Below are 14372 nucleotides of genomic sequence, written 5' to 3'. Positions count from 1 at the left end.
AACTTTACATCTCAGTGTGGACTCATGCTGAAATGCTTTTTCAAATTTGTTTATTTATTCATTAATGTAGATGTAACTTAACATTATCTTAAAGAAATGTGCCCATGAAAAACTAGCTATACTATGATAGGATGTTGTGGGGGGTTGGTTACTGGCCTAAGTCTATTTGAATATTCTTTTCCTTAAATAACAGAGTCTACATTTAATTTTTGTTTGTTTTAAATAGATGAGTTGTCTGTTCCAGCTTCATAAAAGCATAGGAAAAGATTGTAATTCATAGTGTCTTTTTCACAGTCAAATCTTTGATTCTCATTTTATGAATGTTTACACACACCCAACAAACACACACAAACAACACACACACCACACACGCGTAAATAATAATAATACATACATATATAAATATTATTATATAATTATCTAATATCAATTTCTTTTTGTTTTTTTTTTTTTGTGTAAAAATTCTACTTTTCACTCGTGATGGGAGAAGAGATAAAATGGTCAGTGTGCTATGGTTTTAGTGGTAGATAACTGCCTTAAATGGCAATACACAAAATTACATGCAATTTTTTTTATTTTTGTTTATATTTTTTCAAAACTACATCCCACCTAGGTGCCTGCAATTGATTTCGACTCAGGATAATTGTTCGCATGAGATTGATTTTTTGTATGCTTGTATGTAGGCTGTGGGAGACATTCATTCATCATTAATAACTAGATTAAATGTAATATGGCACTGGACTATCTTTTTCCAAAGTTTTTTACTTTTTTTTGTGCGAAAGCCGTTTGAGTGGTTAATAGTATCCATTTTTTGCAGTTGATGCTACAAGAGTCCTTGACCAACTTGTATGTAAAAAGAGGGGAGCAGGGCATTACGATTGATTTTTTTATTTTTGTTTTCATTTGTTTACACGTTACTGATTGTGTAATATTCACACGCAGTCATTATGACACATTTGTGGTTCACATATGACCATCATCAGAGATCAGACAGTGAGTTACAACATTGTGGATGTTTTTGTATAGTTTTTCCACTTCCACAATTTCTTTGTATTTGTTTTCTGCTTTGTGGCTGATGTACTGACTTCCATTTGACAAATTGAAAAAAGTAATGTGTTTTTATGTTTAAAAAGCATTGATTTCCATTGTTGAGGTATGGAGAGACCCTGAGCATCCTGAGTGTGAGTGCTTTTTCTTTTCTTTTTTGTAGAGCTAGCAGGATCGACAGAGTCATGAATCTCATGCCATTTATATGAGGGGAACATTTATTTATTTACAGTGAAAGGTTTATAACTGATAACACCAGTGTTGGGAGTAACGCATTACAAAAGTAATGCATTACAGTAACATATTCCTTTTTGCTGTAATGCAGTAGTGTAAGGCATTACTAATCAATTGTCAGTAATATTTTACTCGGTACAGTTTTTTTTTTTTTTTACAATTGCCCAAAATATTGTTCAAAGAAAAAAAAAAAACATCAAGACCGCAAGACATTCACGAATCAAAAATGCAGCAAATTCTATTTCCTGTTCGTCGTGTGAGTCAATAAATGCGTGTGGTGTACACCTCTGAGTATTTTGTTCAGCGAATTTGTTTATTCATCTCTCTCTCACTGGTGGAAAACTTTTGTATATTGTGGATTCAGGTCCATGAAGGCGTTGTTTAGGGCGGGTTTTACAGGCGTGCAGCGAGGATACTGCATGACGCGGCATGATCTCGCCTCTTTTAGCTCCGCCCAGCTCGCGGTTAGCCCGGCTCGCACTGGCCATGGAAAAGCGTGCTAATTTGTGAAGATGGTCAGGACAGACTGTACAGTTAATCAAGTTGGAGGTTTGCAAAGGGCCAGTCCCCCTCATTGGCCAGAGTGCAGCAGTGTTTCCACAGTCAGACCTGTTGTGTGGAGAAGGAATGAAAGTCTAGTAGATTTATTTAAATTGCAAGAGAACCAAAATAGGGTTTACCATCAATGACCCTGGGATGTATTAATGTGTTATTACAAAATGAGAGCGCGATGCTCTTCATGCATGGATATTGAGCCTTCAGTTATGGCGATTATAAGCTTCGTTGTTAGTTACCATTTGCTAAACACACTCTCATGCAGTTTAATTGCACCCATCATACTGGAGGTTAAAATGAGCTGGCTAGCACGGTTTTGCTAATTGCAGGAAAGGAAATGAAAGTCACAAATACAGTATTAATGTTCTTATGAGAATGACAAAAAATGTAGGCACTAGGGACTGAAGTGGGCCGGTATTCCTTCTTCAGAAACACCTCCAGCTATTGAGTAAGATGACTAATTTTAAAAAAACCGTACACGTGTAGATAGACTGTATTGAAACATTGGAAGTCGTAACAAACACAACACGATTTTTGTGATTATTTTATGGTTATGTGTGTCCTCTGCACGGTAAAACTAAAGGGCTGAACATCACAAAAGAGTTAAATGGCACGGGAGTGCAATTTTTGCAGTAGTACTACAATAAACTTTTTATTTTATAAATATTATTCTGCCCTATTCATTTTTATTAGTTAGTTTTATTTCATCATAAAAGTGCAGAAATAGCAGTGTTTTAAGCAGCAGCATGAGGACCTACACACACAAATGATAGATGGGTGAGATGAAAAACAGCAAAATTGAAACATGAATTGGTTAGCCCAAAGAGACAAAGCTGTGATCCTATGTAGATCAAGATAATAAACTCCTACAACCACTAGTCATATATGTTAAAGAAACAGCACAAGTACCTTGAGTGAGTCCAGAGTGGATGAAGGACATCAGCACTAAAAATAAACGAAAAAAGAAACGAATATGGAATCATTTTCCTTTGTTCAACACAATGAAGATCACAGGAAACATGTCACTAGAGGTTTCAGCTGAATGTGTTTCTCTCGTTTTGATGCTTGAATGAGAACAGAGGTGGATTTTCTCCATCATTTAACACACAAATCACATCATACCATGGATCGCGAATACATGGGAAACCTGTCCCTGACTCACCATATTTTATTAAAACGTAATAGTCATCCCGGAACATTTTTTGGTCAATGTGTTCAGGGTTAGGTTTTCAAGGGTCCGTGTGAAAAAGTCTAGATTTAAATTCAAAGAGACAAACAGTGATGCTTGAACACGGTTGGTCTAATGTAAATCCAAAATGAGGTCGATGTGAACATTATGGAGAGCTAAAACACACTCATTGCAGTTTGATAATTCATTCATACTGGACAGCTGGAGTGTGCTCTCGTGCAGAAAAGTCAAATACAGGAATTAATTTGTTCTTCTGAAGACAGGAAAATGAGGCAATATTGATGTTGCGCTGTATCCCGTTCGCAGCAAACCATCCAGCTAGCGAAGCTAAGCTGAATAAAAAAACAGAAAATGGGTCAGCAAAAAGGGTTTAGATGAGGCAACATGAAGACCAACAAAACACACGATTTGTGAAAATATATGGTTTATGTGTGTGGCCTCTTCAGGTATAGGCTAAAAAAAATGAACTATGTGAAAAGCACCATGTGCTAATTGAGTTATTATAGTATTTTAACCGATAAAATATATTTTTCTGCCCGATCTTCTTTATCAAAATATAGAAAAGTGTATAAACACTTATAAGTAAACACTTCTATAGAAAATATAAAAAAAAATTAAACATATCATCATGGTTAATTGTCCAGCTGTCATTTACAATTAAATATAGAAAAAATCATAAGACTTGTTAAAAAAGAAAAAAAAAATACACTAATATATTATTAGCATTGCCAGTATCGTAATGTGAGTATATCAGGTGATAAACATGCACGATATTGTTATTTGGGCACATCTAAATACCTTGAAATATATATTACATTTTAATCAGAATTTGGAATGCCATTTAAGAATACTATATCACCTTGTCAAAATGCACAACACGCTGTGAATGCTGCTTGTGCTCTGTTGCAAACAAGCACGAGAAGACGTGGAGTACCATAGACTGTAAAACAAATATGGACGTATTGTCCGTGACGACCCCATAGGACTGCTCAGGAGCGGTTTTGAAGCTCAAAGTGTGCTGAGCGGGCCGTCGCCATCACGAGCGTCACCGCGCGACTCTCCAGAAAAATCGAAAATGCAAAAAAGGCGAGCTGGTTGTTAGGCGCGACGGCATTGTCAGCAGCGCAATCCACCTGTCACGTCAAGTGGCCCACGACTTAATTATGCAGAATAACGGCTTAATATATTTAAAGAGGGAGAGTTATAAAAAATTCACCCCCCTCAATTGTTCAGGAAGTGCCATTAGCTACTCGAAAAATACCACGTTTTGAACCATGTACAACATGTGTCTGTTGTAAAGTTGGGCCACAACCAGGAGTCTATGAAACTGACTCCTTTTGCAGCAGCCTGAGATGATGAATTGCAGTTTTAAGTCACTTCCTCGAGAGAGAGCGCGAGGTTGCCGCTCGGGAGGAACACGTGAGAGACGCGCTGAATGAAAACACATTCACTCTCTGACAGCAGATGGCGCTAAACTGCAGCCTTTACTCTGGAAACCCCATAAATAAAGCAGCTGCTACTTTCTGAAACATATTTAAATATCCATTCAGATTTGTGGATTTGCTATGATATTCATCACAGCACCAAACACTTAAATATTTAGACTTAATGGACTATTTATTTTCAAACTTTTTAACATTTTAATCTGGACTACAACATGCCCTAGATATTGTTTGAAAGTGTTTTAATTCTTTATTGTTCATTCACACTTTACATTAGGGCTTCATTAGTTAACATTTGTTAATTCATTAGTTAACATAAACTGCCAATGAAAAAAACAAAGAATTCTTCTGAACATTTATTAATCTTAGGTATTCAATATTTAATAACATGTTGTTAAAATCGAAAGTTGCAACTGTGTTATTTAAGGAGCTAACATGAACTAAGACTTGTATTTTTTAACAAATAAAAAAAACTTACACATCAAAACAAACAATACTATGTAGTAAAACACTTGCACACTTGTAAACACACATTACAAGCAGATATTAATATTAATGTGATGATTGTTTCTCATCACTGATTCTTCACTGGAAACAGAAGTCCAAACCAATCAGGTCAAAGTGTTTGAGAAACACAGCCTCACTTCCTGTTTGACTCTGAAAACATCGACTCCACCACCCTCATCTTGTGTTCAGGACGTTATGAGATCCTTTTCTTTCACCCAAAAATGCAACTTAATTTTATCACATTGGACTAAAACTTTTAACATGACTTTGCTCACACAGTATAACAAATTACACAAAATATTATTTTTTAAAACTGAAATATTACAAAATAGCTTGCTTTCTTTCAATTGGGACAGGCTTTGTATTTATCTTTTAAAACTGATCGATTGTAGGCATCGTTGATCTGAGCCTAAAGCACATTATAGTGTGATAAACAGTGCAAATTATTTTAGTATTTTATTGCTTATTGACAAAATTATCTACAAATAATGCTTTTTTTCTATTAAAATTTGAGGTGCATAAGCTCAAGATTAATGACACCTAATCAATCAGTTCCAAAAACAAATACAAATTCTGTCCTAATTAAAGGAAAACAAGCTGACAAATAAGACTGAATCCAATATTTGGTGATAATATAGCATATTAAGAGATTTACAAGAAGTTTTAAAAGGCCAGCCATTTTTGCCCGTGAACACTAAAGGTGCTACAGGGTTTTCAGCAGCACAAGGGTTAATTGTGACACTATAGTGGCTGTGAAAAGAATTTGAACACTTGGGGTGTTTTCACATGAAGTATATTTTAAATGAACCAAACTCAGTTCAGTTAAAGTGAACCAGAAATGAACCAGCGGCGTATTATTATATTAAGTACATTAAGAAACAATAAACATGTTTTTCAAAATGAAGACCGAACACACTTTCTGAGTGTCAAGTGTTAGTGGAACATGTTCATATGTTAATGATGAACTACAGCTGTGGTTTTTCTGCTAAGAACTGACGGAGAACTGACTTCACACATCTGCTAAAAATGACGTTGAGATAAACTGCTTAAAAATAACTGAAAAATTGTCTCAGAAAACATAAGTTAGTTAGTAAGGACAAATAATTTTCAATAAAACGGGCAGAAAGAATTAAAAGTGATGGAGTAACTTATGTGTTTGGTCACTGTTCTCAAACTCTCTGAACCTCTGATGGAGAGTCTATTTAAATATACAATATCATACAACACCAAACTCATATTAATAAAAATGCATCTGATTTAACTGAAATACATGAAATAAGAACCACAAGTATTTCAACAAAACCAAGCAAAAGCACATGTCCACAGAGCCTCCATCTTTCACAAGCAGCACAGATGAATACATGTTCTCTGAAACTCTGTATCTGATCCACACGTAACATATCATCACATTAATCTGAACAATAAAGAATACAATAAAACAGCAAGACTGTGGATTCATAGACCCTCCTACACACAGAACAAACATTAATCTTCAGCTGAATACTGTATTAAAAACAGAAGACTAAACAGAAGATAGTGTAGAATATAATGAAATACTCACAGAGTGTGAGAGACAGTGCACTGGAGCCCATACTGACACATAACAGACTGGTTTAACTAAACCAGACACTTCCTGCGCTTCACACTTCAAGAAGAGATGAGGGAGGAGACAAACTCTACACAGAAATACATGAAGAAATAGGAAGAGAACCAGATCCATTCTAAGATGTTTACTCTTTTAGTGCATGCAAGTTGTTAAAGTTACTTAAAGTCTGTTTCACGGAGAAAGTCTTCAGTAATTGTTCTCACACTGCATTGTTTTGTTCGTTCACTGCCAAAGCCTCACAGATTATGGACAGATCAGAGAATACCACTGTTACTACATTCTGACATTATCTGAATATTTTAGTTTATTAAAAACATGATTTCTCTAACATGATAAGATAAATTCTGCAAATTCTTTGTTTTCACGAAAGTATTGCTGTATAAATCACCATATTTCATGTAGCAACAATAACCCAGAATCAAAACCCTGCGTGATTGTTGCTATAGAAATATATGAAGAAATTACACAAAGATATCAGGTTTAAAGTATTTAACTTTTCTCTTTTGGTGCATTTAAATGGTCAGAGACAAAATACAAACACATCTATAAATGTGAAAAGTGAATTTTACCATCAAACATAAGTGATGCATACAGTCTATAAAATCATGATTCAGATCGGATGGAGTGATGATTCAACACAACAATATTAAAATGTTATTTTCTTCTCTAAAAGGAGTAATTACATGACAGCGTTTACTTTTAGAAGTTGAGAAGTGAAGAGCAGGAGACTCGAGTGAATCTTCAGCAGGATTCTTTATTGCTTTTGATGCTCCAGTCATTCAGTCTAATAAAGCAGTGAAACATGTTAGTTTATATAGACCCCTTAATCGCCTACGTCACTGTGATGTCACCGCTCTAGCTGGAGGCAAAACCTAAGGAAGAACTCATAGCAGGCACGCTAAAAGTTTGAGGTTTTGACTTTAAAATGTCGTCTTGTTGTGTTTTTGGCTGCCAGAATAGAAGGAACAGCACTTTTGGTTCAAAACTAAAGTTTCACCGGATCCCGGCCGACATTCATTCACAGAAATCAAGAAGACAATTGTGGTTGAATGCAATACGGCGTACAGACTAGACAGAGACGATCATAAATAATGCTCGTGTTTGCAGTGCACACTTCATATTAGGTAAAATAATCTATGCATATGTACTGGTGTGTTGGTTTTATCTAGTACATGTCAGCAAGTTTATGTTTTATAGGTGAAAAAGTCGCCAACCTTCGCCTCTTAAAGTCCCCGTGAAACGTAAACAAACATACAGCGATAGATGTGTGTGCCATCCTTTGAATGGCCTCTTAAAATAATCCACATTACTAATCATAGTTAGCCCAGCGATAGGTTACATTAGACAATAAGCCTTGACAAAATTCCCCAAACCACCCGAAAGTAATTCACATGTTGTCTAGGAAATATCCAAAACCTGGTTAAAATGTTTCCAATGAGAAGAAGATACAAGAACTACACCAGGCTTAGCTAAAAATAAATAAATAAATAAATTAGGCTACTGTAATGTTTCCACTCGTCATTATATTTTGGTCAGATAACCAGTTTGGTCAGTGAACTGAGTGATCAACTGAATTAATTGATAAATGAATGCTAACTCCCACTTTTTTTATTATTATTTTTTTTTGTCACGGTCCCGCAGAGTCAGTGACTGTACATATTCGGACAGTTCCGAACCTTCTTCTGCATCCATGTTTAATAAATCCCTCCTAAAACGTGCTAGTTTACGCTTGTCAACATAGCGTCCGCGCCTCTTTTTGGCCTCCAGCTGAGCCCCGCCCACCCGGAGACGTTGCAATGTTTACAAACTTTTAAGGGGTCTATACATTTTAGAGAGCAGTCCTTACACGTCAAAACAAAGCAACCTTAAACAAAGAATAAAAACAGTTATTAGGAGCCTGACCAGTTTCACGAGGCCCAATCCAAACAGTATAATTGTATCACGCAGATACCTCACAGAGATAAAAATACATCCTCACCATAAGTATTTCTGGACATAAACACTTGCCACAACTTCAAAGACCGGAGCAGCGTCATCAAAATCCTTCAAAACATGATCACCTCAGATACTGCGCTTGTTTAACTCTCAATATGGAGAACAAGAACTAGAAGAAGAATATATGTATATAATGTTTTGTTTGTTTTTATTCTGTTTCAGTATGTACAATACTTTGGCAATATGTACCTAAGTATGTCATGCCAATAAAGCAATATGAATTGAATTGAACTGAATGTAAGAAAACGAGACTCTTTAATGTGACATTGAAACAGGTTTTCTAAGAAGAGAAGTAAATGAAAATGACATGCGCATGTTGCTGTGAATCTTGTGCTCTTGTGGTAGTATTTTGAGGTTTATGGAAACTACAGAATACAGATGTAGAATAAGAATAACTATCTTCCCCGCTCTGGTTAAAAACTATAGAGCAGAAACAGAGCAGAAGTCAAAACCACAACCATCAGCTCATCCTTTATCAGGCCTCTTTTAACACTTCTAGCAGCTTCTACAGTCAGCAACGCACAAATAACAATGTGTCTTAAGTGATGAGGTAAAGAAGCCAATGCAAACACATGAAAATGTGAGGCGTATTGTAACTCATTTTTCAATTTAAATTTTTTACTACATATGGCTCATGAGAAAATGAGAACCACAATAGAAACAACCCACAGAATGCTGTGACTTCCACTACAAGTTACACCTCCTACCAAACCACAACACTGAGAGAAGCGTCTGCAGAACTCACTTTGAGTGCTACTGAACATTGATGCTACGATTATATTATAGATGTTACCATTTTTTATGTTTATCAAGTCTCTGCAAACATAAACTAATTCTAATAATTGAGACACACAATGATTGCATATTTATAAATATGTACTTAAGAAACACTTGCTAGAAGATCAGGCATGATTCTGCAGCCAGATGAGCCCAAAAGATGAATTTCCATGAAGGTCAACTGGATGTTGTTGGACCAGCCTTAATTTGGGTGGGCCTTACCTCTGTTTACTGTAATATTACTCCAGCTAAGTGTACATGTGAAACCATATGATTAAACCAAAATCATTATCAGAGAAAGTAATGTTTGTAATCTTTTATCTATAATAGTGTTTATGACCTCTGACTACAGATAATGCTGCTTTCTTCAAGTTTATACAGATCTATGGTAAATACAAATGAAATAAAATCACATTGCCTTATTTGTGTCAATACTGAAAAAGAGGTGTATTTTTATTTATTTTTTTTTGCCTGTGTAAACAAACAACAGAACTTCAGAATCATAATCTCTCAGTAAAGCTCGCCGAGCTCGTCGTCAAGGCTGTGTCCACATCTAAGGAGAGGAGCAGTGTGTCCCTCGCCGCTCTGAAGAAAGCGCTCGCTGCCGGTGGCTACGATGTGGAGAAGAACAACTCCCGCTTCAATATCGCCGTTAAGAGTCTGGGACAAAAAATCCTTAAGCTGAAATTGCTAAAAACTGCCAGTTTCTTCTTATTTTTTAACTTAAAAAAAAGTTCCCAAAAATTATTCTTAAAAAAAGGTATTTTTTTTTCTTAAAGGGATACTCCACCCCAAAATGAAAATTTTGTCATTAATCACTTACCCCAAGGTCAAGGTCCATAAAAGGTATGAAAGTCGTCGTCAGAATACTCCATCTGCCATCAGACGTGCAATCTGGGTTATATTAAGAGACGGGAACAATTTTTGTAAGCGAAGAAAACAAAAATAACGACTTTATTCAACAATTCCTTTGTCAACAGTCTCCTCTGTGTCTCTCCATATCACCGTATGCTTCTTCTGTATCATCCGCGCCACAAGGATGCGCTGTACGGTGATATGGAGTGACACAGAGGAGACCGTTGACAAAGGAATTATTGAATAAAATCATTATTTTTGTTTGGATGAAGTATTCTGATAATGACTTTCATACTTTTTATGGACCTTGACACTGTTATTTATTTGGCAGTCTATGGGACAGTCACAGGCCTCCCGGTTTTCATTCAAAATATCTTAAAATGTGTTCTGAAGATGAACTTAGTTTTTACGGGTTTGGAACAACATGGGGGTAAGTGATTTATGACAAAATTTTCATTTTGGGGTGGAGTATTCCTTTAAGATTGTCCTTAAGACAAAACTTAAGAAGAATTCAAATTCTTGAAAAGAATCTTCTTAAAAATCATTGTAAATAACTTCTTAAATTTAGGAAAGCCCCAGACTTCCAATAAGCCTATTTCAGGCACTGTGTAATATCATTGCACATCCAGCTACGGTGGTGTTAAGAAACCTCATCGTTACAGGCCCGGTACCTTAGCTTTGAGAGAGAAACTGCCCTTCCAGCGTCTGGTGAGAGAAATCACTCCACAGTTGAGCTGTCATGGAGCTGCAGGAGGCTAGCGAGGCTTGGTTTGGTCGGTCTGTTGAAGACACCAAAACTTGTGCGCCATCCACGCCAAGAGAGTCACCATCATGCCCAAAGACATCCAGCTGACGCGCCACATCCGCGGAGAGCACGCTTAAATCTACAGCTGTTTCAGCGCGTACCGACAAACCCAAAAGGCTCTTTCAAGTCACCTCAATGTCTCTATGAAAAGATGATTTCCTTCAATCAAATTTTAATTTAGAAGTGTAGTTTATTACACTTTTACATAGAGTTTTTTTCAACTTTAGTTAGTCTGTAAGTTAAAGGGGTTCTATTATGCTTTTTCACTTTTTCAACTTTAGTTAGTCTGTAAAGGTGCTGTTTGAAAATAAAAATATTTTGTAAAGTTACAAAGTTCAAAGTCCACTTAACAGAAAAATCACTTTTCAAAAACTACAAATGGACGAACAAATTACTCATTTGGACTACAACGCATATTTTCCGGGATTTGTGATATTCACTAATGTCAACAAATGGGACGACACCTGGTTGAGCTGCACTAGAAAAGGCAAGAGGGTTTATCACTAGTCATCACCCCCTTTCATTACCTCAGCCGTCCCTCATCAGTGCTGTGCTGGCTCTGACATGATTGGTGGACAATGTTATAAATCACTGATGTTGATTCGAAAAGATACAAGACATCAAGTGTATATAACTGGTGAAACAAATCATGGCTCAATGGTTGTTGACTGCTGTTAACCGAATAAATTAAACGGTGATTCTCAGACATACTTAAGTGTTCTTTTTTGTTTGTTTCCACAATCAGCTTTGGAAGACAGAACTTTTTATGGCGGTTGGCAAACCAGGTTATGGTGCATATTCCGCCACCTACTGGGATGGAGTGTGAGGTGATTATATCAAGGGAAATTATAAAAAAAAAAAAAAAAAAAAAAAAAATCTTCTTATATTTTGTTATATAACTTTGTTATTTTCAGGACATTTATAAGAGCTTTGTAACCTTTATGAGAACTGTAATGTCACAGAATTAATGCAGACAGATTTTAATTCCTCTTTTAACTGGAGTCTTTCCCTTTCATACGCCCTACAGTGAATCAGCACATGCTCTACAGTTTCTGGAAGTCCACAATGATTACACTGACCGGATTCATGTTTTCCTGTCATCTGGAGTGATTTAAGAGAAGAGTGTCCAGTTCTCAATCGAGATATAACTGTATCATCCTTTCTGTTACCATAAGCAGTTCTTACATGGCCAGCTTGTTTATATACAGTAGTCAACATTTGAAGAAGATCAAAAAGTTAAAAGTTGTACTGAGACAAAAACACATTTTGCTTTTAGGTTTTAGGACAACCTTTGATGAAAGGTTTTGATCCTCTTCAAATGTTGACTAGTGTATATTATACAAACGTCGTCCTTTGTTTTCTTTATCTAATCTCTCTTGCCACATCTTTCTGAGAGCTACTTTAATTAAATCTTTATTTCTGATTAACTCAAGAGTGTGTGTGTGTGTGTGTGTGTTTACGATATATGTTTTGCTTAAGAGCCTGTTTCACTATCTTCCTGATTTCCTTCCAACACGAGCCGCTCACCCGTAATATTCTGCTATAATTCTCAGTTGTCATATTCGGTGCAGACTTTGCAGTACTTCTATTAATATATCTTGTCTAGATTCTGATCTTCCACTCAGTATACTTGTAAATGCAAGAATATGAATCTGAACAGCTTATAAACTGTTGTTGGTGGGATTTCTTCACTCACTGTAAAGCTTTATGAAAAAGAAAAGCTTTCTCCCTGCCAAAGCTGTCACAGGAGAGGATCTAAAAGATCAGAACATATTCAAGGGCTTGTTCGAATCTCCTCTATCTTAGTTAGTAATGAAGCTGATGCTGAGCCATATATTATTCTACAATAAATCAACTGATAACCAATGCACAGTTTACTCTTTTAACAGAGAACGTCTTGTAGCTGGACTCGGATTTGACGTAACGAGTGACGTTTAGTAGAACCGCCCATGTTGATGGTTCACCTAGGTCCGTAGCGACTATAAACACCCGTTCTCCTCAGTTGTTTTTGTGTGTTTGTGAAATTAATCATAAGTATGTCAGGAAGAGGAAAGTGCGGTTTAAAGGACTCTGGAAAAGGAGGCGCGGCGAGCGTCACGGTCTAGGTTCTGGTGATAATATCCGGGGAATCACTAAACCCGCTATTCGTCGTCTGCTCGTCGCGGCGCGCAAAGCGTATTTCCGGGTTGAATCTACGAGGGAGAGCGCGGTGGTGTGAAGGTGTTTCTGGAGACTGTTTATTCTCGATGCTGTGAGCTACACTGAACCGCTAAAAGAAAGAGCGTCACCGCCATGATGTTTTTTATGCTCTGAAACGACAGTGGGACGCGCTCTGTACGGATTTCGGAGGTTAAGGACACTCCGGGAGAAAAACACAACCTCTTTTAAGAGGACACCCACGAGTTCACACAAAGAACACGTTTCTGAATAATGTAGTTTAAATATAGAATAGTTATTTTATTCGTTTATTTTTTGAGTTGCATATGTATTTTAAGTCTGTTTATTTTATCATAACCAGAGTTTTTAGTGTTGGTCATATTGCTCAAACTTAATGAAATTATTGCAACGTTTGAGGAATAGCGCTGCTCTTAAATTGAGAGGAGATATCGGTGGAACTAGGTTCGGAAATAAAAGAAAATAGAATAGTTTTGTATCATATTTATGACTAACTTAAAAACTTGTTCACAATATTTCACTCATTATCTCGTTAACGAAAAAAATGCGGGGAAAACAATCAAAGAGGAACAGGGATCTGATGATAGATGTAAAGCATGACGTGATGGGCGGGATTAATATTTTAAAACCTTGATTGGCTCTAAATGTGGCCAATGAAATCATTCTGCTGGGTTGGTCACAATGGAAACACGCAATCACAGACCTGCCGTTTCTCTCTTTAAAATAGCATAGAGGCAGTGCCTAAACAAACCCGTGTTTCTAGTGACATTTATTCCCACTTTTTATTTATTGTAAATAATATAATTACTGAAGCAGTGAAAGTATGCGCCCAAGAAGCATATTCCACAGTCTATTTACTCCAGTACTTCATTATTCAGTTTATTCTGAATACTGTTTTCTTTCTGGGCACAAGTCAGCTCTGTTGTCTAGTAGAAAGAAAACTCTCGTAGCTTTGAGACAGGAAATTAATAAAGATATTCATGTTATAGTTTTAGGTTATAGGTTTCATAATGACATCAAATTGCTATCCTGTTAAGTCCTACTTGTGATGTTTTTCTATATATTTTCCTTCAAGACAGTACATTTGCGGTCATGATGAACGAAGTTCAATTTTTTTTGTTTTTTTTTTTTTTTTAGTGAAGGGTAGCACATTTAACTGTTATGCCTAACATTATGAGATTATAC

General features: G+C 36.3%; 1 protein-coding gene across 3 annotated transcripts in view; it reads right to left on the bottom strand.

Annotated features, from left to right (window-relative positions):
• The window catches only part of LOC109068155 (obscurin-like), a 140220-nt gene extending 133642 nt beyond the window's left edge, over positions 1 to 6578 (bottom strand). For 2 of the 3 annotated variants that reach the window (XM_042761282.1, XM_042761283.1), the window contains exons 1-2: positions 6536 to 6569; positions 2746 to 2781 (exon numbers count right to left, since the gene is read on the bottom strand). In XM_042761282.1, the coding sequence (XP_042617216.1) occupies positions 2746 to 2781; positions 6536 to 6566 (67 nt within the window). In that variant the 5' untranslated portion in view covers positions 6567 to 6569. Of the gene's footprint in view, positions 1 to 2745; positions 2782 to 6535 lie in introns of all 3 variants that reach the window. The other variant, XM_042761280.1, reaches the window with a different exon arrangement.
• Between the last annotated feature and the right edge of the window lie 7794 nt (positions 6579 to 14372).

The sequence above is a fragment of the Cyprinus carpio genome, chromosome A7 (genome assembly GCF_018340385.1).
Source record: "Cyprinus carpio isolate SPL01 chromosome A7, ASM1834038v1, whole genome shotgun sequence".
In the NCBI taxonomy this organism is placed as follows: domain Eukaryota; kingdom Metazoa; phylum Chordata; class Actinopteri; order Cypriniformes; family Cyprinidae; genus Cyprinus; species Cyprinus carpio.
Note: the sequence above shows the minus strand (reverse complement) of the source record. Positions and strands in the feature narration are given on the sequence as shown.